Below are 25,645 nucleotides of genomic sequence, written 5' to 3' on the forward strand. Positions count from 1 at the left end.
TGTCTCACTCAGGCTTTTTAAAGCTTTCAATTGGCATGAGAGAGTTCTAATAATTTCTTTGCTTCTCGAGATTTCTGGAAACCAACAAGAGGATGAGGTTACAGTTAACACAGTAGTCCATTACATTTATTCAATTTCAATAAAAATTATGAGATATCTATTTATTAAATGTTAAATGCACATGCTTCTGTATTTTTACTTTTTCGGCTTAGCTTTCTCTTAAAATATGGCTCTTGCTGCATTGCACAGGGAAATAAAAGAATTTTAATTATAATTCTACTAAAAATATCTATCAAAATACAAAATTTGTGACCATATGAAAGAATTGCTTATAAAACTTGCATGTTATAGACATAATGACCAACAAGTCATTAATATTTATGGATTGTTGGAAAGACTATTCAGTGCAGCAGTAAATTATGGGTTATCAAAACATCACTGGAGATGTTTTGTTACCAAAAAATTCCTGACATTGAAAAATTATTGCTAAGAGTATGTAACCTGGTATAATTAATAAGTGCTGAAACTTCCATAAAGGCTAGATAAAAAAATTTATGATATCTTAAAAGAATTTAATTAAAAAAAGCAATTATTTTTCATTTGATATCTTATTTATAAAATTTATGTATATTATCACTTTTAAGCTCCTATTATAGTTATTCTTATCACTTTTTGAAAACTGCTACCTTAACTGAGCCATTTTGCATATGCAGATCGTCAGAATTTATAACTGAAATTTATCTGGAAAACATTTTGTGTTAATAATACCATTAGGAAGTTAGCTATAGAGTGGGAAAAAAACTGCACTGCTGTTCATGTGACACTTTATTGCAGGTGTGACGAAACTGCACTTCTTAGCCTTTAAATGTGATTCACAATGTAATAAATAATTTTTATTTTTAAAATAATAGTTGGTTATTACATATTATCTTGTAGACTGTGAAACTGCTAGCATCAATTATAAGCACGGCATAATTATACACAGTATCTTTACTTATGCTTATTAGCTTGATTTAATTCTAATTGATTTTTGATAAGTTTCATTTTATTTTTAGGATATAAATTATCTGTTGTCACTGTTATATATGTAACTGTAACTGTATCTATTATCTTTAATCATAACTGTAATATAGAATAGTGGATGAGTAATGTAGAATAAACGATGTTTGTGTACATCTTGTAATCATAACTGAGCACGTACCCAACACATATAAAATACAACACATGGCCGTTAATTAAAAAAGAAAATCTTTTATGAAGAACCATGCAGCGTGGGTAAAGATATTCTAAACAAAAACATGATGGGAAGTTGTTCACAGTGAAAACGAAACTTATATCGCTGGTAAGGTGCCTTGCGTTGTTTATTTTTATTGGAAGTGGCTAAAAATACGTATATATAAACTATTTAAAGTCCTAAATTAAATATGGATGGATTAAAGCCACCAAGTAATCTAAGTTTCGAAGGAAATTTAAGCGAAAATGGGAAGAAATGGAAACAAAAATTCCAAATTTATATGTTAGCGTCTGGTGGTATTACTAAATCACCTGAAATTAAAGTAGCTATTTTATTGCATATTATTAGTGAAGAAGCACTTGAAAAGTTTAATACTTTTAATTTAAGTGAAGGAGATAAGAAGGATGTTGACAAAGTAATTGAAGCTTTCGGAAATTTTTGCATACTGAAAGCAAACGAAAGTGTTGATAGACATATATTTTTCTGTCGAACACAACATGTAGGTGAATCGTTTGATGATTTCTTAACCGATTTAAAGAAATTAAGTAGCAACTGTGGATTTGGAAAATTAAAAGATAATTTAATAAGAGATAGAATAGTAAGTGGAATTCTAAATAAAAATCTCAAAGATAGATTATAAGGGAAGATCAGTTAACATTGGAGGAATGTATTAAAATGTGTAAAGCTTCTGAATTAGCAGAACTTCAGCTGAAAACTTTAACTGAAGAAAATAAAATAGAAGCTATCAAACGTAATAAATTTCAACCTTCAGAGGGAAAAAGTCAGCCTTGTAAGAAAGACTATCATGTAAAACAAAAGCAACAAAGTACTAAATCTTCTTCAAACTATCAAGGAAATAAGTACAATAATCCAAAACCATGTAGAAAATGTGGAACTTTTCATAAGTTATACAACTGTTCTGCTTATAATAAGATTTGCTTGTACTGTAAAAAGAAAAATCACTTTTCTAAAATGTACACTTATAAAAAGGTTAATGTTGTACAGAATAATTTAGAGCATGAGTTACATAATAATGGTAATGAATATATTTTAGGATCAGTAGAAGATACAAATCCATTTTCTAAAAATAAAACTGAATGGTTTGAAAAACTAAAAGTAAACATATCTAAATATTTATTTGTTAAGTTGGATACTGGAGCTCAGTGTAATGTGTTACAATTACCTAAATTTAAACAATTAAATTTAAGAGATAAATGTTTGACTAAATCAAAAGTCACTTTAAATAATTACAATGGTACTACAATTGATGTAGTCGGAAAATGTAAATTATTATGTGAAACATCGAAAGGGGGCAAGAATGAAGTAGAATTTCAAGTCGTAGCTTGTGATAAAACTGTTCCAGCTATTTTAGGTTTACCTACATTGCAAAAATTAAACCTGATACAAAGGATTTGTACAGTAAATTCTGATTCCAATGAAAAGTTACCAGAATCTTTAAAAGGATATCAAGATTTGTTTAAAGGAACTGGGAATTTAACTGGATATACATATCATATTAAATTAAAACCAGGAGCTGTTGGTAAAATAGAACCCTGTAGGAAAATTCCACTTAGCTTATTAAATCCATTAAAAAAGGAATTAGCAAGAATAGAAAAAGATGGTATTATAAAGAAAGTTAACCAACCAACAGAATTCGTGAATTCATTAGTGGTAGTAAGGAAAAAGGATGGAGATTTAAGAGTGTGTTCAGATCCTCAGCACCTTAACCAAAATATACTGAGAGAACATTATCACATACCAAACTTTGAAGAAATTTCATCTCAAATGACAAATGCAAAGGTCTTTAGTATTTTAGATGCAAACAAAGCATTTTGGCAAATTAAACTGTCAGATTCAAGTTGTGAATTTACTACACTTAACACTCCGTTTGGTAGATATTGTTTTTTGAGGTTGCCATATGGACTGAGTTCATCACCAGAAGTTTTCCACAGAAGTTTTTCTGAAATTTTTAGTGATTTAGAAGGAGTTCAAATATATATAGATGACTTATTAGTTTGGGGTAAAGATAAAAAAGAACATGATTCAAGATTAAAGAAGTTGTTGGACAGAGCCAGAGAAAAGAATGTTAAATTTAATTTAAATAAATGTAAATTTGGGCTGAATGAAGTGAAATATATGGGACATATATTTTCTAAAGATGGTTTAAAACCAGATGAAGACAAAATTAAGGCTATTCTAGATATAAAACCACCAAAAAATGTAAAGAAATTAGAAACTTTCCTAGGAATGATTACATATGTTTCTAGATTTATACCTAATGTATCAGAATTGACATCATGTGTAAGAGATTTGTTGAAAAAACAAGTTATCTGGACCTGGAATGCAACACATGAAAAAGCATTTAGAAGACTAAAAGATGTCTTAGTAAATAAACCAGTTTTACAGTATTATGATATAAAGATGCCAGTAGTTTTATCTGTAGATGCATCTCAAGAAGGACTAGGAGCAGTCTTCAGAATAATTTACCAGTAGCATATGCATCTAAGGCATTAACACAGAAGAATTATGCTCAAATTGGAAAGGAAACTTTAGCTATTGTATTTGCGTGTGAGAAATTTCACCAGTATATATTTGGAAAAAATATTACTGTGGAAAGTGATCATAAACCACTGGAATCCATTTTCGAAAAGCCATTAAATAAATGCCCTGTAAGACTACAAAGAATGCATATAAGATTACAGCCATATCAGTTTGAGATAAAATATAAACCAGGAAAAGAACTTTTTATAGCGGATGCATTATCAAGATCATTCACTGATGAAGGATCTGATTTCTTTGAAGGAGATATAAAAGCTCATGTGGGACTGGTTGTAAAATGTATACCAATGTCTAATGGTAAAATGGAAGTTTTTCAACTAAAAACAGAAAAAGATGAAGAACTACAAGTTTTAAGAAAATTAATTAAAACTGGATGGCCAGATGAAAAATGTATGGTTCCAGAAATGGCAAAACCATATTTTAACTTCAGAGAAGAACTATCAGAAGCAAATGGATTAAGATTTAAAAATTCCTGTGTTGTTGTACCAAGAAGTTTACGAAAAGATATGTTAAACAGAATTCATTATGGTTATTTAGGAGTAGTAAAATGCAAGATCAAAGCAAGAGAAATATTATATTGGCCAGGAATGTCGAAAGAAATTGAAGATTTGGTACTGAATTGTCAAACATGTTTAAGTTTACAAAAGCTAATACTAAAGAACCAATGATATCTAAAGAAATACCTAATGGTCCATGGGAAGTATTGGGAACAGATCTCTTTTACTTTCAAGGAAGGGATTATATAATAGTAATAGATTATTTTAGTAAATATGTTGAAATTGGACATTTGGAAGATTTGTCAAGTGTAGCAGTGATAAAGCAATTGAAATCAATTTTTGCAAGACATGGTATTCCGAAAATAGTATATTCGGATAATGCTCCACAATATAATTGTAGAAAATTTAAAGATTTTGCACGAAGATGGAATTTTGAAACCAGAACTTCAAGTCCAAATTATCCACAGTCTAATGGAATGGTTGAAAGACATATTCAAACTGTCAAGCGAATGTTAGAAAAAGCTGTAGTTGACAAGAAGGATCCATATTTAGTATTACTGGAATATTGTAACTCTCCTATTTCAGATGAAGTTAAGTCACCTTCAGAATTGATGTTTGGAGGAAAAGTAAATGGATTGATGCCTATAAAAGAGAATTTCGTCCAAGCTAAACGATATGAAGACCATAAACAACATTTACTGAAGAGACAAACCTTACACAAAAGTTATTATGATAGGAATGCAAGACTGTTAAAACCACTGAAAGCAGGAGATCATGTTTACATAAAAGAGAAAGGGAAAAAACTAAATGAAAGAGGGAAAATTATAGAAGAAGCAGAAAGACCACGTTCATATAGGATTATAAGAACAGAGGGAAGAATTGTAGAAAGGAACAGAAGAGACCTTCTTAAAGGAACTAATCAGGAAGAGTTTGCAATACAAAACAACTATGAGAATGAAGTTATAGATGAACCCGAGATACATGAAAATAGTAGGAGCACTACAAATTTAGATGTGCCTGCAAGTCCTTCAAAATCTAACAGAAGTGTTGTGTCACCAAATAGTGAAAGAGGTATAGTATCATCAAATTTTTCAAATGGACATAACTATGTCACTCGATCTGGTAGGACTGTTAAGAAATCTTATTATTTAAAAGAATATGTTTAATTTTACTACTATTATTATTTTTTATAAAAAAAGGGAGATGTTATATATGTAACTGTATCTATTATCTTTAATCATAACTGTAATATAGAATAGTGGATGAGTAATGTAGAATAAACGATGTTTGTGTACATCTTGTAATCATCACTGAGCACGTACCCAACACATATAAAATACAACACAGTCACTGTATTTTTTTCTTGCATTTAGAGGGGAAAAAGATTGAGGATTATAGAATCACATTTGTGACTGCATTCTAGTTCATTTACAGTTGGCCGAGAAAATATTCATCTGCTCAATGACCGATAATAGACTAGAGCATCAACCTGTAGGAAGTTTGTATTCATAATGTTATAAGAGCTTGTAAAGTTGACTTAACAAAATAGTAGAAATCGACAAAAGTATTTTCTCAAAGCACAGAAAGGAAGCAGATTGAATACTTCCCGAGCAGTGGCTTATTGTCAAATAGTTCTGAATGATTAATGAATGTTTTATTTTAAGAATTGCAGGTAGAAGTGCAGCTCAGAATTCCACAGGAACAACTGATGTAACTTTGGTGGAATCTCCACCAGCTTTCATGGTTGATAGGATAATAGTTCAACTTGAAGCAATCATACTTTGTCATGCTTTTCAGCAATCAATAATTTCACTCTTTTAATTATACATCTAGCAGTTTTAAACAATTTAAAACTGTGCACCATTTCAGCAGCTAGATAGGGGATTGCCACTGACCGCGGTATGTTATCCAAGTATCGTTGAGCCGTCATAGTGCCCTGAATACGAATTAGAGGTGACTTGGAATCATAGGCAATGGCACCTCAAACCATTATACCACGTTGTCGCACAGTGGGGTGTTCCACAGTTACTGCCGGATTATATCTGTCTCCACGTCGACGCCACACACGTATGCGGCGACTGTCACTGGATAAACGGAAGCGTGACTCGTCTGAGAACATGACGTTTCGCCATTCTGTCTTCCACATTGCTCCAGTCCGGCACCATTCTAAACATTGGCGTCTATGTTGTGAAGGTCGATAGCAGTCTTCTTAACGAACGAGGTGAGTGCAGGCCATATTCAACCAATTGATGGGAAATGGTTTTGGTCGACACAGGAACATCCAGAGTATCTTGCACATGCTGCAGAATCGCGATACAAGTGACTTGCGTGACTGCCACAGCTTGTCGGTGGATGCATCGATCCACGCATGCTGACATCACTCTGGCTGCAACTGCACCCCTCCTTCTTCTCACATTTCCTTTTTCCAACTATGTTTGCCATAGCTGATGCACTGTGCTTACATCCATGTGGGTATCAGCTGCAATTTGATATAAGGACCAACCTGCCCTTCTCAGTCTGATCACCATACCCCTCGTAAAATCGTCTATCTGCTGGAAGTGCCTTCGTTGACGGCGGCCTCGCATTCTCTCCTATTACACGTATCCTCCGGGACAAAAACCAACTTTCTTCGATATTTCGTCTGGCAGGAAAAACGACATGAATATTGCCCATTCTGCACGTTCCTTCCCTCATATCTTACTTCACGTGCGTCGGAGAGCTGCGCATTTCACATCATTCACATAACTCAGTGACGTGCGCCTACTCTAAAATTTGCATAAATTTCTGACCACTTCTTATTGGTGTTGCATTTTCAATGTCGAGCAGTGTATATATATATAGTATTTGCATATATTGTATAGCAAAAAAGACAAATATATTATCAACACTGTGTTGATTATGTATCTCAATTTTTACTGAATGCCGCTGTGTGTATGTTACTTTGTAACTTGTATGGAAAAAAATGAAATTATGAAATGATTTAGGTCAGCTTTTTTGTCTTTATGTTGACTCTAATGTTAATTGTATAAGAAAATTAAACTATAATTCTTTATGCTAAAATTCTGCTAAATTGGAAGCTTATTTTAAATTAAATGTAAAAGAAAAAGATAAATACTCTTATGGTTTGTTCCCACTTTTCATTATAAATGCACATTTTTACTCTTAAATTTTGTGTCTTTTTTTTTTTTTTTTTTTTTTTTTTTTTTAAATAATGTAAAACTATTGTACTGATGGGGAAAAATTGAGTAACAGAAATTATATTTCAAAATTATTTGTATATTCACTAAAATTTTACTTTTTAGGATTTTCTTGTGAAGATATGACTATTGATACAACCTTAGCTCAGTTAAGTACGTATAAATTAAATTTAAAGTACATTATACTTTACCTTTTTAATTTAAATTCATAATGATCATGAGAAATCATTTTTGCATAACCTTAAGTATTACTTGTAAAATTGTGGTGTACTTTTGAATGAATTCTTATATATAATATATATAATACTATTACTCTCTTGTTTAATAGTTTTAATTGTGAATGTAAGAACATCTGAAGTTCAGTTTTTAGTGTATATGCTTATTGGTATCTGTTGAACATAATAAGATGTGCATGACATTATAGGATGTTTGATTATTATATGAAGATGTGATTCATTATACATAAAATTGTAAAACACTAAAGTGAGATGAAATTATGCTGGAGAAAACATAAATCAGTCTTGAATGATTTAATGTGTCTGATTTTATTTTTGCTTTAATGAGCCAAATCTCTATTATTAAATAATGAAGAATCTGTATGTATGTATATTTCGTGCATTGTGGGAAAACAATGGGAACTAGAGCCACCAAATTTGGAGCACAAATCAGTTTAAAATATGACCAAAATTCATAATGTAATTTTTAAATTCAACAGTAATTAGATAGTTTTATTCCATTTTTGAATGAGTCAGTATATATTGCTCAAAATTTCTATTCAGTGGGAAATTTTGAGTTCACATTGTTTAAAGGATTATTATTTTTATATTAGTAATATACATATCATTTGGAATACTGATCATTAAAGTTGATTTATTAAAGAGAGTAGAACTATAATAATGTGTGTGAGTGCTTTGGATAGTTAGCATAAAACCAAAGGTATAACTTCAGTTCCTGTTTGAGGTTTAGCTACACAGGTTATCATAAATTAAGGAAAAATCATGATTACTGAAAAAGTTACATGTAGAATTTAATGAAAACTTACCCACAATATACAACACATAGTAAGGTATCAAATAACATAAAAAGAAATTACCAGACAAATATAGTAGTATAGAAATTAGCACATGCATAAAATGAACAAATCGAAGGTGCCAGTTTGCTATAGGAAAAGTACCGTCAATATGGAATATGATCGGCTCTAGAAGCAATACAGTACATACAACGATGTGTGATGCTTTCAATTATGCAGTCTATCAGTTTCATAGGAAGCGAGAGCCATTGCTCTTGCAAAGCTGTTGCAAGCATGACAAGGGTTTGAGGGGGTGAATTGAGAGCAGCTAGACGTCTCCCTAAAGCATCCCAAACATGCTCGATAGGGTTCAAGTCCGGGGATCGAGCTGGCCACTCCATGCACATAATTGTTACCTGTTGAAGATAATCATCTACGATTTCGAGCCCTTTGTGTTCTTGCATTGTTGTCCTGTAACAGGAAAGCATCACCTATTGCCCTGGCATATGGGTGCACATAAACATCAAAGATGTCATCTCTATAAATCTGAGCATTCACAGTTCCCCTTGGAAAGACATGGAGGTCTGTGCGTCCACCCAAAGAGATGCCACCTCAAACACAAACACTGCCTCTTCCGTATGCATCTCTTTCACGGATGTTTGACGGATGATAATGGGTTCTAGGTTCTCTCCATATCAAATAATGCCTATTATCGCTTTCTAGAATAAACCTGGACTCATCAGCAAAGAGAACTGCCTTCCATTGATCGGGAGTCCAGTGGACATGTTGTCGTGCCCACTGAAAACGGTTCCTTCTATGGTGTGACGTGAGCGGCACGCAAATGGCTGGTCGCCTCGCATACAGACCACCTTCGTGATGCCTTCTACGCACAGTTGACGTTGACACGAGCCTTCCGGTGGCTGCAGCAAGGGAGGATCTAAGAAGAGTCGGAGTAGCGGTTCTATTCCTGCGTGCACATAATGTCGAATATCGGTCATTGGCACTTGTTGTAGCAGTTGGCCGTCCTTGTTTGAACTCCTTGATTCCGAATCTGTGGTTTGAAATTGCCTCCAAAGTCTATGAACCACAGAAGGACTCGCATTTAGCCATCTGGCCACTTCTGTTTGACTTTGTCCTGCCTCTAAACTCCCAATGGCTCTCCATTGCAGTTCTGCAGGCAAATGATACCTGGAGGTCATTGTTACAAATTGTCTATCTCGGATTTCTGATGTCACTGTCGCAGTGAAATATGTGGGCTTGCTCTCAAACATGTACTTTTATGCTCCTTGCAGATGACGTATTTCGAAAGCAGCGCCACTAATTTGCATGTTGCAGTTTTACTCAGCTACTCTTACTTGGCAACATATTCAAATTTTACACGGTTTGGCTTATTTTTGAGGGAGTTATCCCTATTTTTGTGATTTTTTCCTTAATTTATTATAACCAGTGTATTTTCTGTGTTATCCCCACTTTTGTATCAGGTTTGATATCGATTGCTACCTGTACTGTATTCTGGGCAAAGTTATATTGTTAAATCCATTGCTTATTCAGTCATAATTTTAACTAGCAGATGTTTTAACCACCAGGGAAAAAGTATAATGGAAACTGTGAACTTGGTCTCTGTTAACTGAGCCAATAATCAGTTGAAAGAAATAATTTGGAAAATGTAGTAACATTATAAAATAAGTGCATTCACAAACTTTATCAACGACTGATTTTTTTGCCTTTCGTATTAGTAACAGGGGTATCACCTCTCAATGCATGTATCGCATGCCTTAAAATTTAATTTAAAAATTAAGAAATTTGGCAGCTTGTGTAAATTTTGATGGGTTTGTATGTTCTATTTTTTTATGAATACTTTTGTCAACAAAATAAAATCTTGCATAGATTATTCATTAATTGGAACCAAATATTATCCAACACTAAAGAGTTTCAGAAGTATTGACATTTATACTTATGCATTTACTTTTAGAATTTCATATAAACAGTTTCAGAAAACTTTATAGTAACAAAAAAATTGCTTTCTATTAAACTGAGTTTTCGATTATCTAAGTGATGACAGTCCCAATTGCCTCATATGACGATGATTCAGCTGTATTCTGTATATAACACTGATTAAAAGTAACAAAACATTGTTTTATAAGTGATATTTTAAAAAGAAGGCAGTTGTAAATGTCTGTAAATTTTATTTTGGAAGCATTTAGGACACCTCATTTTCTGCTACTTCGTCTGTGAAGCTTTGTTAGTTTATACTTAATATTTTAATTTTAAACTATTGGTGAGTTTAGTTTATTATTTTAAAATTATTTAAGTTAGAACTTACTCTCTTTTAATTTAATCTTCTGCTAGTTCTATGTTTGGATTTTCTTCCAAAAATATTAGTAATAATTCTAAAATAATACATAAAATTTTAAGAATGAGCATCATTAGAAATGAAGTAATAGCTAGTTTTAGGTTATAACAAAGTCCTATGATGCAGTTTTATGGCTAATTTTAGATTATAGCAAAGTTCTACAATGCATTTTGACCATTTCTTTGTTACAGTTTTTTTTCTTGGAACATCTGCAGAACTTTTAATAATTGTTAATGTACAGAACATTTTACAATTACAGTCAAACCCTGCTATAGCAAGCATACTATTTTAATGAATCCCTGGCTATAATGATGGAACTTTCTGACCCTGTCCCATTTTTTTGGAACTTTTGCAGCTTTCAACTGAAAAATTAATGGCTTTTAAATTCATCTTGTTTAGGGTATTAAGAATAATGAAAAACACCGTAAGGCTGGGGTCTTTTTATCTTTACTCTCCTTTTTCTCTCTGTTGCAAACAAAAAAGCATGCGAGGCAGGTGCTGCACTCAGTTCTTGGCAAACCAGAACACACCATAAACATACCTTAAGAAGATCCTACTGTATCATGCATTTAGCTAAAAAACTATTGATCTCTTGAGACAGAGAACTGGAATCAGTTCTTTGATTCCATTCTAATTCTTTGTTTGAACTGTCAGATAACATTCCGTTCAAGGCTGATTCTTATTCGCAGTTGCAAATGTGTATTTTGCATGTAAGTATGTAATTGGACAGGTGGATCTAAACCATGATTTTTGTGCTGATTAATTTTTGGTATAAAATTATTAATATATGGTAAAATAGAAAAACAATGAAAAGGAAATTTAATAATTGCACAGAATGATAGATGTAATTTAAATATTTTTAAAATAAAGTTTTTATTAACATCTGTTGGGAGATGGATAATGTTAATTACCTTTCTGTGTAATTCATTAATCTATTTTTACACTGTTTTGGAATATGATCGATTCCCTCCCCTTATAATATCAGACATAGTGAACCAAATATTTGGTCTCTTGAAGTTTGTTATAGAGGGCTTTGATTGTATATTAATGTAGAGATCAAATGAATGATTTGTGTTATAGCATTTATAATATGAAACATATATAACTTTTGTTATAGGTGACCAATCAATGTCATTCATAAATCCAGAAAATCCAGTCAGTTCTGACATCAGTGGTATCTATGAAGTAATAATTTATAACATTTTAATATTAATTTTGGAAATTTACTATGATTTTGAAGCCAAAATATATTTCAGTATAATGTTTGAAATCTAATTTGTTCATTTGTTTGATTTTTTATCTTTTTCAGATTGACAGCAGATTTCAAGATACTCCTAAGGTACTTAAATTTGAAATTTCAAGATTTGAAAAATAATTTTTTTTTTCTGTTCTTGTAACTATTTAAGTATAGCTTTTTGCAATGCATTTTTCTAAACATGCCTTATTATTTTTTTTAATGAATTTATGCAGTACTTCCTTATTTTTACAGCTCTTATTGTAATGACACCATATTGTCACAAAGTTCATGTTTACTTTTCAGATATTGTTCCTACCTGCCATATTTATGCATTTCTTTTAATGCAGTATCAGGAGTATTTTCGGGTCCCAAGAACTTCTGCTACAGGAATTTCACAAGATAAATTTAGAGATGATGACGATTATGATGTGCCTCATTCCTTTTTATTTTTTCACTTAATCGAGCACCGCCGTCATTCACCGTTTTGTATATTAGCAAATATTTTCAGATCCTCAAAACAGAATTTATGATTCACAATTAAGTGAACATACTATGCTTTTCCCAGTTCCTCTGTTTTGTATGCTTTGTTTGCAGTCTGAATAAATAGGTGATTTTTCTTCTGTAAGTTATCTGCAATTTTTGCCATGAGAATTATTATCTCTCTATTCGGAATCTGAACAAGAAGACACTCTCCAATTTCTCCAAATATCCACTATTGTGGAAGAACTCTGCTGACATTGTTATTCTTTTGGATTAACAGACTTTCGGCCATTTCCAGAATTTTTCCAAGGCCACCAAGGCTTATTTATTTGTTGAATCCAAGGCTTATTTAGTTGTTGAATTAAATCTAGAAAATATAGTTCTTTCATAAAACTGTTCCATTCAGCTATTATATTTTCATAAAAGTTCATTTATTTCTCAAACAATTTAAAATTACCATCCTCTGCCCAACAGTAAATAAATCAATAGGTAAAAAGATATTCTGAAACCACCGAATCAGTTGTGATTTCCTTTTGTTTGCAGCTATCACATTACATCTCCAAATATGTTTATTAACATATAATTTCAGCTTATCACATTACATTTCCAAATATGTTTGTTAACCCGTAATTTCATTTTCTGGCCATTTTCACATATTTGAATATCAGATAATGTGCCTTTTTTATGGAAGAATAATATATCATCTTCCTCAGCTGTTGGTAAATCAAATTTGTACTAACAGTTTTTAATTCCTTGTATGATGTAAAGGAAATATTGTAATGACGAAAAATTCCGGGAATCGTATTTGAACGAAAGTATACTTTTTGATCACTATTGAGTTAAATTTAATGATGTTTTTGCATGACATCTGTGTGTAAGGACAGAAAAAAGAATTCTTTTTCCCCAAACGAATTATAAAAGTATTTTAAAATGCATTCAAAAGAGGTTTTTGTGGCATCTGTATGTATGTATTTATCTCGTTTAACTCAAAAACGAGTAACCTCAGAACATTAATATTTTGTATATAGGACTGCTATAATATGTAGTTGTGCACCTCCTATTTTGGTTGCAATCGGCCACACCAAAAGTATATAAATATATGTATATGTATACCCACTCTGTTACTCAGGTCAGTGAGCTCATTTTTTTTTATTCTTATATTTTGGTACATTTTTTGCTTTAAAAAATGATTGAATTGTGTTGTTCTTATCTTCCGGTTGAGGTTTTTATGCCTTTAGTTAACCTGCATGTTATAGTTGTAGAAATATGAACGATTTAAAAGTTGTTTAAGTGTGGCTAAGCCTAATTTTTGTTTACTATAGCAGCCATATTTGTTTACATTTGAAACTTAGCAGAATCGTTAATTCAGTTTCTGCATCTTCAGTGTCTTTTAGCCAAGTGGAACCAAAATTAGATTTTCATTTTTTGGTACCGAAAAATCTGCTTGTTGCCTGCTGGCCAAATTGCTTGTTTTTGTGTAGAAACTCTAATTTAAATTGTAAAAAAATTTTTTTTGGATTGTTTTAACTGTATTTGATGTTTTATTATTTTTTCTTCTATATTTTTCAATTTTTAATGAAGATATTTTGAGATTTTATGTATTTTTGCCTTGCAGCAAACTGAGAACAGAATTAATTGAATGAGAGATATACCTCTAATGAAATTCGAGGCAATAAGTTTAAATGAAATGCAGGAAAAAGTGCATATAATTTAATATTACGTACTAGGAAATCATGTAGTGTACACATCAGATTTTTAAAAAGGGAAAAGGGCAATACATTCATACACAATCTATTCACACCTTTTTTATCTTCCTTAGTCTTACTGTTTTATCTTCCTTAGTTGAGTACGTCAGGAATTGTTAAGATATTTTTTAAAAAAGAAAATATGTTAATAGATGGTATACTGATAGCTCTTCTTGTGGTGTATGAATTAGTTAAGTGATCATTATTAGGACTGCTATTGGCTGTTTATCACTGTTCTTGCTGGTGTTTGTTTTTAAGACACATGAGCTATAAAAGTAAGGAAACACCATTTACATTATTAATATATTTTTGACTTTGGACTAATACTAGTGCCCTTTTGTGCAGAAAAACATTTTAAAAAGAGCATTTTTTTTTTTTTTTTTTTTTTTAACAGATGGATTTGACAGATGCTTCCAGAGGTGATTTTGATACTGCTGTCATCTTAAATGCAGATGCTGGGGCTTTATGTAAGTATAAGATATCTTTGGTATGACTAAATTGTAGGTATTTAAGCATTATAATTGACAAGTATTTGCTGTTTTATGAATGTTCACTTAATGCAATTTAACCTTTATGAAAGACCTATAGCAGCATTTTTTTTTTACTAGCTTGTAAAAAAATCTGAAGATTTTTGCTGCTGAAGATGATGAACACTGATGCTAAAGATTTTTCAAAAATGTTGATAAATGAAGTTGTTTTTCAGAATATATTTTATAAAGTGATTGAATTAAAGTAGGTCTTTTAGTGTGGAAGAGCTAACAAGTTCAGGAAAGTTTTAACATATTTTGTGTGTATGTCAGTAGTTGCAGAATGGGATAAATGTATGTGTCCCAGTATTAAAGCTCACTATTGCATTTTAAATCACAGCAGATGACACATTATTACACTTGACATTGGAAAAAGTGAAGGCGCTGTAAATGTAATCATCCGACAAAAGCAAACTGCAGTCCTCTATCTCCTGCAGTTTAATCTCCTATGCTTTCTACTATAAAATTTCTGTAAGCTCAGCTGGTTATTAGTCCTGTCATTTCTAAGTTTTCCCACTGTGTTCGTTGTATTCCTGGTCTTTGAAAGTGAATTGCAATACATGTGTTATTTCTGTTTTAAGACTATATATATATCATATCATTCTTGCATTTAGTATTATCATAATATAGCTCTTAACTCTACATTTTTTCAACATAGGTCCTGGTACATCATTGGTCTCCCAGTTTTTAATTATTAGCCTGGAAAATATTTCCCACCAATAAATGAAATTTATTGAATTCATGAAACCTAAATTCTAATTCCATTCCCCACACCTTAGTGATTTTTCAGTGTAATTTCTTTTACTAAATTTGGTATTAATGCAATACCATGCAATTTATTGATTTTTTGCAGATAAAAGTTACTTATCAGGCACAAGTTGGTGACTTTTGCAACTTTTTTTTAAAAATATTTTTGATGTGGTGATACTTAATCTGTAGCCTGCAAATATTATCAACATATAAAAAAATATGTTTTAGTGATTTAAAATGCATGTTTTGATTATTAAATAAAGATTATATGATACATTAAAAAATAAAACAAATTTTTCTTAAAATTCTTCTGTAATTTTTTTCATGCCGTTCTCTTTATGTATCTAGTGATCCGTTTTTGCTTAAAAAAAATCTGAAAGCTGCATAAACTCAGCATTGGGCACAGTCTACTGCCAAATGAACCTCATCATTGCTTCCTTTAACCGTTCAGGACCAGTGTAGCGTATACGCAGCGCAAGGATTCTACTCCTACCAGCCCAGCATCCCATATACATGACGCAATGATTCTGCTCTTACTGGCCCAGCGTCGCGTATACGTAACATTAAAATGGAACGATTTATTTGAATTTTTAAAAGCTGCACAGTTTATAAAAGCAGTGGATGGAGCTAATTGGTAGTTGTTTTCACATGGGCTGATTCATACGGCATTTGACCTTCATGCACTGGCATTAGTTTCTGTTTTGTGCTTCAGGTTTTGATAGATTTATTGAAATAAACAAACTGGGAATCACAGCTCTTTATAAGTGCGCCTGTGAATTGAATTAAAGAGGCACAGGCGTTTCTGTTTATTTCGTTAAGATTTCCCTTTTTTTTTTTTTTTTTTTTCTATTTATTTTGAAACTTAATATAAGCTTTCTTGGTTAATTAAAAAGTAACATTACAATAGTATTGTAGAAGGGGAAAGACTATCAGCTTTCTCGACGCATAATTGTCTTATTGGCTCGCATTTCTCAGGAAAGAGCCAGGGTTTTTGGTTTTTTTATTTGATTTACTAGGTCATTATATAATGCCTTGAATGGTCATCGTGTTGTGCCATATTTAAGAGAATTCGCTATCAATGGGATATCACCTAATTTTAGGGCCATAGTTCTTTAAACGGTAAAACAGCACAATATGAATATAAAATAGGGTATTTATGAATGAGAATTAAACAGTATAAACACAGCTTAAAATCGTAATACTAATAAATTATGAACGAATCAGGGAAAAATGGGCCTACCTAACTTCGGGGCAGTCCTTATATTCCAATATATTTCTTGGCCAATCAATGTAATCCAAAATCGAATTTCGATTTATCCAAAATCAGAAGAATAATCAAGTATCATGCGACATCATTCACATATGTCGCCCAGCTTGAAGAATATTAAATTGTCATAAAGGCACGTCTTGCCTTTGTTAGCTTTCTGAACATCTTTAGTGATTGCTGGTGTCTAGGGTTCGATTAACGCATGCACAAAAAGCACGGTTGAGCCCCCAAAATGTGGGGAAAGACAGCGACCATAGTTGATAACACACGTTTATTACTATTCACAAACATAGATTACATTAGGATTACAATTAATGATATAATATACAAGCGATTGAGCGACGTCTGCTCCGCTCGCCCGCTAGTCCTCATCTTCTCCCGAAGGCGGGAAACACATGCTGACGCAATGCATACATCACACAGTAGGGAATTAGGGAATATTATGACGTAACATTTCCCACACATATAATGCAATTATATATTATGTATATATTAACGTGATCACTAATGGATATTCCGCCAGTGGGGGTTTTTCCTTGATTGCTTTTCGGTTATTGTGGACGCTATTTTCAATTTAGAAAAATAGGAAGTTTTCTAATATAAACCTGATGTCACACAGGGTTTGAGGAGGAAATATTTCTTAGTGTCTTTTGAAGAAGTTTTGGGACATGTGTTGGGGTTATGTTCAGTTTCATCCCCTTAGCCATGGCTAAGAGACCTTACTTAAAAACTTACAAATTTGTGCAAAATCACTGGACACTCCACCTTTTCGTCTAACTGGAAGACAGTTTCCGAAAATTTACGTTGACGGAAAAGGTAATGAAGGTAGAAGAAGATGCGTTGTTTGCGCTAAAACCCAAATAAAAGCGAAAGCAAACAACATATTTTGAGTGAAAAATATGCAATGTAGAATTGGTGTCGATCCTTGTTTTGAATTATTTCACACACACAGCAGAATTTTTAAATTGGAATTTAATTACCTACAGTTTGTAGTTTAGTTTTTTTCTAAAACTTTTTTTAAAAAAGTTTAGTTGTTTAGTTGTTGTTTTAGTTTTTTGTTTAGTTTTGTTTGTTTGTTTAGTTTGTTTAGTTTTTTTCCTTTAAATTTCGTATTTGTGCTTTTTTAATGTTTATAGTATTTATTTCTGTGTGTATAGTTATGATTTTAGTATTTAGCCTTTTTAATTTATTTCTATTAATGTGATATTCTTTATATTAATACACATTAAAAATATGTACATTAAATATGCAACTTCAAAAATTGAAGTGTTGGTTGAAGTGAAAAATGTTGATTTTATATGATTTGTTTTATAAAATTAGGTTTAACTGCTGACAATGTGCTTGCCGATGACGACAATCAATTTCAGCGGGCCCGGTCCCATGACTGCACTTCGTTCTCCCGGCGCTTGTCCTTAAGGGGTTAATGATTTGCTGAAAAAATCTTGTATCCCTGCACAAATTTTACCACAGTTTTTTCATTTATTAGCAAATTCTAAAAGTGCACATTTTAAATTTGAGTTTAAAGTAGGGAGAAAAAATATTTTGTCTACAAAAACCATTGGAACTTGGAATGCAACAAAAATAATGCATACAAAAATGGCAGTACGGCTTGATTAAATGTTTGCATGATTGAGCATGGTTGATGCGTGCATAATGATGCATTTTTTTTTTTTTACTAGCTTGTAAAAAAATCTGAAGATTTTTTATTCTGAAATTTGAGAAGAATTCTGAAGATTGAGCATGCATGATTGAGTTATGAGCATGGTTGCTTGAAGAAAGGTTATGTGCGTAGTTGCCAAAGTTTGGCACATTCTGAAAATTTGGCGACCTTCTGCTAAGTTAATGCGAGAAGGCTATATTTTATCTGAATTATCTTGGGTATTTGTAGAATTTTTTGATTTAAATAATGTTTATCAGCTAATATTTGTATTTAATTTTGTTTGACATCTATACATGATATATTACTGTCTTTAACTAAATGGTAGTGTGTACTATAATTATTATTTTTATCATATTTAAAAGTGCTTTTGTAAATAAAAGTTTTCTTTTCTTAGTCAGTATATGCACATTGATTGTTAATTTTATTTTCATTTTATTTACAACTACTTTGATAAGTAAAAGAACATAAAATTTAAAATATTTAGATAACCATTAATATATTTTACATTAGAATCAGAAACACCTATGGCCCAAATCTGCAGCCTTTAAGTCTTAGGAGAAATGCATGTTTAGGGAAGTACTACAATAAGCTCTCTAGTCTTCGCCTCCAGAATCGTACCTCGAAATTTTTAGGGTGATGGAGCAATAACCAGAGGCTCAAACATGACAGTTCCTTTGGACAAGTTGTTTCTGACCACCTTATCGCCAGTTCTATAGATCATCACAGCTTATCTCAGATTATCGACCCCTCTGAAGGTCTCGATGGGTTTACTTCCATGTTAACCTTTCTGTCCAAGTTAGCAAACAGATGGAATTGCCATGTTACTTCAAACATTACTACAAAAATATGTACATTAAATATGCAACTTCAAAAATTGAAGTGTTGATTGAAGTGAAAAATGTTGATTTTATACGATTTGTTTTATAAAATTAGGTTTAACTGCTGACAATGTGCTTGCCGGTGACGACAATCCATTTCAGCAGGCCTGGTCCCATGACTGCACTTCGTTCTCCCGCCGCTTGTCCTTAAGGGGTTAATGATTTGCTGAAAAAATCTTCTATCGCATGATTTAGTTATGAGCATGAAATAATTAATAATCTTGAAGTAATTAATAATGTCTCTATAGATGCTGTTCACATGTATACGGACGGCAGTAAACTTGTTAATGCCAGTTCTGACAGTGGCATTTATATTAGATTTCAGGAAAGAAGAAATCCAGACTTCTGCTCGGTATTTCGAAGCGAGTTTATTGCAATTCTAGAGGGTTTGGACTCCATCATGTGGCTTCCTCAGTTAAAAGATATCTGGATATTTTCGGATAGTAGAAGTGCCGTCCAGAACTTGGCTGATTGGCATAATGTGAGGGATAGGATGGATACGATTGAATAAAAAAGATAATTGATTTAACCGCCCAGGAATCACATCAGTTTTCAAGTGCAGACATCCTCAGGAAACTAAAACAACTTTCCCTTTCTCATCGGATCCAGTTTCGGTGGATTCTGTCCCATGTTGGCGTTGCTGGAAATGAAATTGCGGACAGCTGTGTTAGAGCTGGTGCTAGTGAGACCACGCCTGCCACTCCTCTTACTTATAAGGAACTGTTTTCTAAATAATAAGGCCATTTGGATGGTCCCACCAGTGCATCCATGGTATCAGAGTAAATGCCCTTGTGGCTTCTTGGTTCAGAGCAGCAATATATGAGATCAAACTGCACTTAATAGATTCCTTAGTGGCCATCTGTTATCAATGACTTTTGTCGGTGGTAATAAACACTTCGAAATATGCACTAGGTGTTCTCCCACACAGGCCTCTTCTGGCCACATCTTTTCTTGTCTGGGGCTTACCAAGCAGGACCTGATTCAAGATCCCCTTTTTGTACTGGACTCTTTCAGGGTGAATGAACTCATGGACCTGATCTAGCTCTGCTGGTCATGGGGATGAGACACAACAATAACACATTAGAATCACAAATAACTTGAAATTATTTTCAAAATTGAAGTTGAAAAATTGCTTTCTTAAACTTTAATGGAATTTTCTGAGAAGAAGAAGGAGAGGAGAAAATTGAAAAATGCATTTTATAAATTGGTGATAACTGCTTCTTTTCTTACATTTTGGCTTACAAAAGATATAGGAATGATCTGTTTTTGTAAAGTGAGAGAAACTTTTACATCATACTGAATTATTTAATTAAAGCTTTATCAAGCATTTCCTCATTTCTGTTTTGAATGTAAAATTTAAATTTGTATCTTCCTTCTCTTGATAAAAATTTATACATGCTATGCATTAATGCAGTCTCCTTGATATTTGCCTTGTAATGAAAGTTTAATTCTTTAAATTGAATTCGAGGGTACCATTTTTGGTTATTTTCTATATTTAATATTACTAACTTTAAAAAACTCTTAGTTCCTAAAACATAGCCTTTTTTTTTTTTCATTTTTATTAAAATTAGTTTCCTTTTACTGCTTGTGTATATTTCAAACATCTTCATCTTGAAAATATAAAATCAATTAATATTCTAGGTGTAAGTAATGAAAGGTGTGACTTGTCAGTATTTGCTGAATTCATCCACACTGCTGTCAGCAGTGTAGATGAATTCAGCAAATATTCCTTGTTTGTAGTGAGATCTATGAACTGTAAACACTGTAAACATTTTATTTCAACCATGCTCATTAACCTTTTTATGACGGCGCACCTTTGTTTAAGACACTCGTGCGGGATGGAAGAGAATCGAAGGCAGTTACCGTACAGGACGGAGGTTTTGCATCGCTAAGCCTAATTTTATAACAAAAATCAGACAAAAAGTTTCGCTTCTAGCATCGTAATTTTTGGTATCATTTTAGATTATTACTTGAGCTCTTATATATGTTAAAATTAGCCCTTAAAACATTTTTTCTTTATTTTGCATGAAAATATACTTAAAAAATTGCTTATCTTTTAAAATAATTTTCGAAAGCGCTATTCAAATTATTCCAAAGTTTTAATTGATAAAATCCATCAATAAAGTTTAAAATTAATAAAAAAAACACAATAAAGACTATTTACAGTAAGAAGTAACAAAATTTAAAATAAAAACGAGTGTGGTAAATTTCGAAGCACAGAGAAGTATCACTTTGTAACTCTTAGAAAAAGTAGTGCCTTTCCACCATAATAGACTGGAGGTGAGGCTTTCCTAAATAAAAAAAGAAGGAACGGAAATATATCTGAAGGCAATGCAAAACGTAAAAAAACTCTACACAGTAACCCTAAAAGACCATACATAGTAGAATAAAAAAAGGAATTGGATATAAGTCTATACGAGAATGTTTTCATTAGCACACAGCGATTTAAAGAGCCCACCTCTGTTTACGATTTCCCTCCGCCCCCCACCCCAACCCTCGAACAGCTGATGAGTAAAATACCAAAGTCAAGTAGAATATATCAAACTCAAGGTCAGGAACCTAAAACTGTGTTCATTTCAAAAGTAATAAACCCAGGATGCCATCTAGTGGCCTTCAGAAAAACGTTCCACCTTAAAATGCATATACGCATCACCCGTCCTCTGAATGCGATCTTTACTGATGCATGGATGTTACACCTGGCTGTAAGAGACGTTCTTAGGGAATGCGTATATGGGACGCCCATCCTGAAAGGGTTAAGAGGCAGTTACTTTTTTTCTAATAATTTGTACTTACTTCAGCAAGTTCAGAGTCTGTAAACTGTTTTCAAAGACAGATTGTTTGTTTTGAAATATTCAGTTAACTTCCCACTTTCATCACTACTTCTGTATGATAGACAACTTTCCAATGCAAGATTTCTTTTAAGTGATACTTCAACTGCCTAAGAAAGTGTTTTGATGTTATGAATACTAAAATGAAGCCCTGAAACATGGGAAAATGTAAAATTTCACCAGGAGGCAAATAAATTGTAATGAAACTTATTGGTATAAATCTTAGCAATAATACTAATTTTAAAAAGTTTTTTTTTTTGATTTAATTAACTTTTTTAATGTATTTAACATTACAGCATAGTTTTCGAACACACTTATGCTTTTTCTGATGTTATTTCAGATGCTGATTTTTTATATGAAGAATTTCTTGATTTTTTTCTGAGTTACGCAGGAGAGCATGAGATTTTTAATCTTTTGCTAAATTATGAAGAGGTAAGAATTATATTTGTATTATGGTGAGTAAAGCTATAATTACTCATTATGCACTTAAATCTCTTTTCATTTCTTTATTAAATCATATACCTACATAGCGTGTTTACACATTTTTGGAACAATTTTAATAAAGGATTTAAGGAAAAAAAAAAAAGGTTTGGAATAAAAGTTTGCAGCAACATTCCAATTCTGTAATTCAAAAATATTGTACAGTGCAAGGTATTAGAATTTCTGGGTGCAAACTAAGCAACATTTTTAATTTAATAGGGGCAAACTGCTAATTGGAAAAATGTCATGACTTCTACATGGAAAGAAGATTCCAGACGAATACTCGAAAAAGTACATATTGTTTTTAACGTTTCTAGAGTTAAATCATTATTAACAGGAGAAGATCCTCTGATGCAAAAATCAGTTGCAAAAGCAACAATAAGTAAAATGATAAATCAAGATTTACAATTTAAAAAAGCTAAAAAAGATGATATTCACTAACTTTTGCTGAGGCATATGGCTGAACACAGAACAATTTGTGTAAAACTATTTAGCAAGAAATAAATAGAAATAGATTGTGACGCTTGATGAAACATGGGTTATCCAAAATGATTGCAATAAAAAAAAAGGTCTATTTATGATCGAAAATGAAATATATATATATGTGATATTTGCAGTAGATCAGCATTGGAAGTCGGTCGCGAACACTTAGCCGACAGGACACTTAACCGACACCAGTCAGCCGACAAGACATTTAGCCGACAGGGCACTTAGCCGACATGGACACTTAGCCGACAGGACATTTTGCTGACAGGGACGCTTAACCGACAGGTCATTTAGCCGACACAGACAGTTAGCCGACAAGACACTCAGCCAACAAGGACACTTTGCCGACAGGACATTTAGCCGACACGGACAGTTAGCCGATAGGACATTTCGCTGACACAGAGAGTTAGCCGTCAAGACATTTAGCTACGGGACACTAAACTGTCAACACATGTAGTTGACAGGACACAAAGCCTACAGTAACGTTTAGCTGACACGTACCCAGTAATTATTTAAACTTACTATCAATTACAAAAGTTCTCGACTTTCCATAAGTTCAATATTTAAGTTATTTTTTCACTATTAGTAAAATTCATTTTTCGATTCTTAAAGATCTCATATATACTTTTAATTATTGTGTTAATTTATAATTGTTTGATATGTATCCGTGGACCTTATAAGAAATAGACCAACCCAAATGGGTTTTCTCCCTTGCCTTGGCGTATTGCCGGCTGTCACCTTGACCACATCCGGAGGAGTAGGAACGACTTGCAGAAACTTAACAATAGTTGGCTATTGCAGCGCGTGTAATTTTCAAGAAAAAGGCTGGTGATAGCACCTCATTTAACAAATTAGAATTTTTAGGTATTCTTATTTTTGAAACTGAGATTGATTTTTAAAAAATTTAGCGTGTTTATCAAGCATAATTAATGTTCTAAATAATTATAAAGCTGTTGCATGCTTTCAGGTCTGGATGTTTTTTAGCTTTTCCTATGCTGTAAGGAAATTTGTATCTCCTTCTTTTAAAAAATAATATTTTAAATCTGAACTAATAGAAAAATTCAAACAAACAATTTTCTCTTACAATTTTTATGCTTTTTATTGGTGTAAATAAGTAAAAAATACTAAAATCGAAAAAATGGATTTTTGAAAGTTTTTGCTTAAAATTCTTATTTGTACTGCTTTTTAAAAATTATATCTGAATATTATAGCATAATATTCTACAAAGAAGTTTTATTTCAATAATATTTCATAATACATCATAGTGATTAACACTTTAACAATAATTTTTATGCATTTATTCTAATGTTAAAAATTGTATTTAACTGTAATAATTAATTGTGCTAGTATTTTATAGTGATTATTTTTTTAATATATGTCTAGTTCTGCATAAATTTTCTTATTTATTGTTAATTTATTTTATTAATGTCCAAAGGGGCGGCAGCTCAGAAAAGCTATTAGTTTCGAAACGGCATTTTGCTTTGTTTCACTATAAATGTTCGTTTCACTTTGCAAATTGTTGCCATCAAATATTATCGCCCTGTATTATATTTAAAGAAATTAAATAATGAAGAATCTGCATAAATGCATGTATGTTTCTCTCGCACTGTGAAAAAAACAACAGAATTTAGAACCATAAAATTTTGAATAACGTAAGCCTCCACCTTAACATGGACACCTGGATGGGATAATTTCGAATAAATTTTAATCCATTTCATATTTTGGTACTTTAACGAAGTTTTGATTAACGAACTCAATGAGTTCAAAGCAAGCAATGGCAACCCTGTGCAGAAAATAACAGCGCGGAATTTATAAATTTTTATCTCCAGCGCGGAAATTCTTAGATATGTCATTTTCAAATGTTTTGTGATATTGTTCTTGAATTAAATTTAATGTGGTTTACTTGAGAAGAACATGATGTTTAAAAAATAAAGGTAAAACACAAAACATTAATAAAATGCCTGTTTGGGCGTAATATAAAATCTGAAAGCTTTTAGATTTTATTTATTTTATTTGTTTTAATTTCTTTGTTTGAATAGTTTTTAATTCTTCCAGAGTTTATGTTTTTTTTCCTCATTACACTCAAAAAAGTTTATGCTCCGAATTTTATGAATTACTAAAATAAATAATCATCTTTTAATGTTAATAATTAATGATCATAAATAAATGATTGTCTTGTTATGTTATAATAATTTTTAAACACTACTGCCTGAAAATGCTCATAAAATCAAAGAAAAGGATCAGATCTTGTTTAATTCTACCTTATTTGTTTCAAAGCATCATATGCTATCAATATTATTTAATTTTACTTTATTTATACACAAAAATAAGTTCATAAGTTTTGCGTTTAGAATTTTTACCATTTTACTAAAGTAAAGAAATTTATACAAGAATTACGCTTGAAAAAAGTGCGCAAAATGCAGTAAAAAGTTCTTTTATGAGATGTATTAAATCTTGT

The 25,645-nt window shown here is 31.9% G+C and overlaps 1 protein-coding gene across 3 annotated transcripts in view; it reads left to right on the forward strand.

Moving 5' to 3' along the window:
* Positions 1-25,645, forward strand: part of LOC146995117 (nuclear pore complex protein Nup107-like) — a 142,016-nt gene that overhangs the window by 11,528 nt on the left and 104,843 nt on the right. For all 3 annotated transcript variants that reach the window (XM_085825614.1, XM_085825616.1, XM_085825615.1), the window contains 5 exons: positions 7,593-7,640; positions 11,967-12,034; positions 12,159-12,188; positions 14,706-14,778; positions 22,562-22,653. In XM_085825614.1, the coding sequence (XP_085681740.1) occupies positions 7,593-7,640; positions 11,967-12,034; positions 12,159-12,188; positions 14,706-14,778; positions 22,562-22,653 (311 nt within the window). The remainder of the gene's footprint in view (positions 1-7,592; positions 7,641-11,966; positions 12,035-12,158; positions 12,189-14,705; positions 14,779-22,561; positions 22,654-25,645) is intronic.

This window comes from Stegodyphus dumicola, chromosome 10, assembly GCF_044657685.1.
Source record: "Stegodyphus dumicola isolate Sdum_Otavi_A_Nest chromosome 10, ASM4465768v1".
NCBI lineage: Eukaryota > Metazoa > Arthropoda > Arachnida > Araneae > Eresidae > Stegodyphus > Stegodyphus dumicola.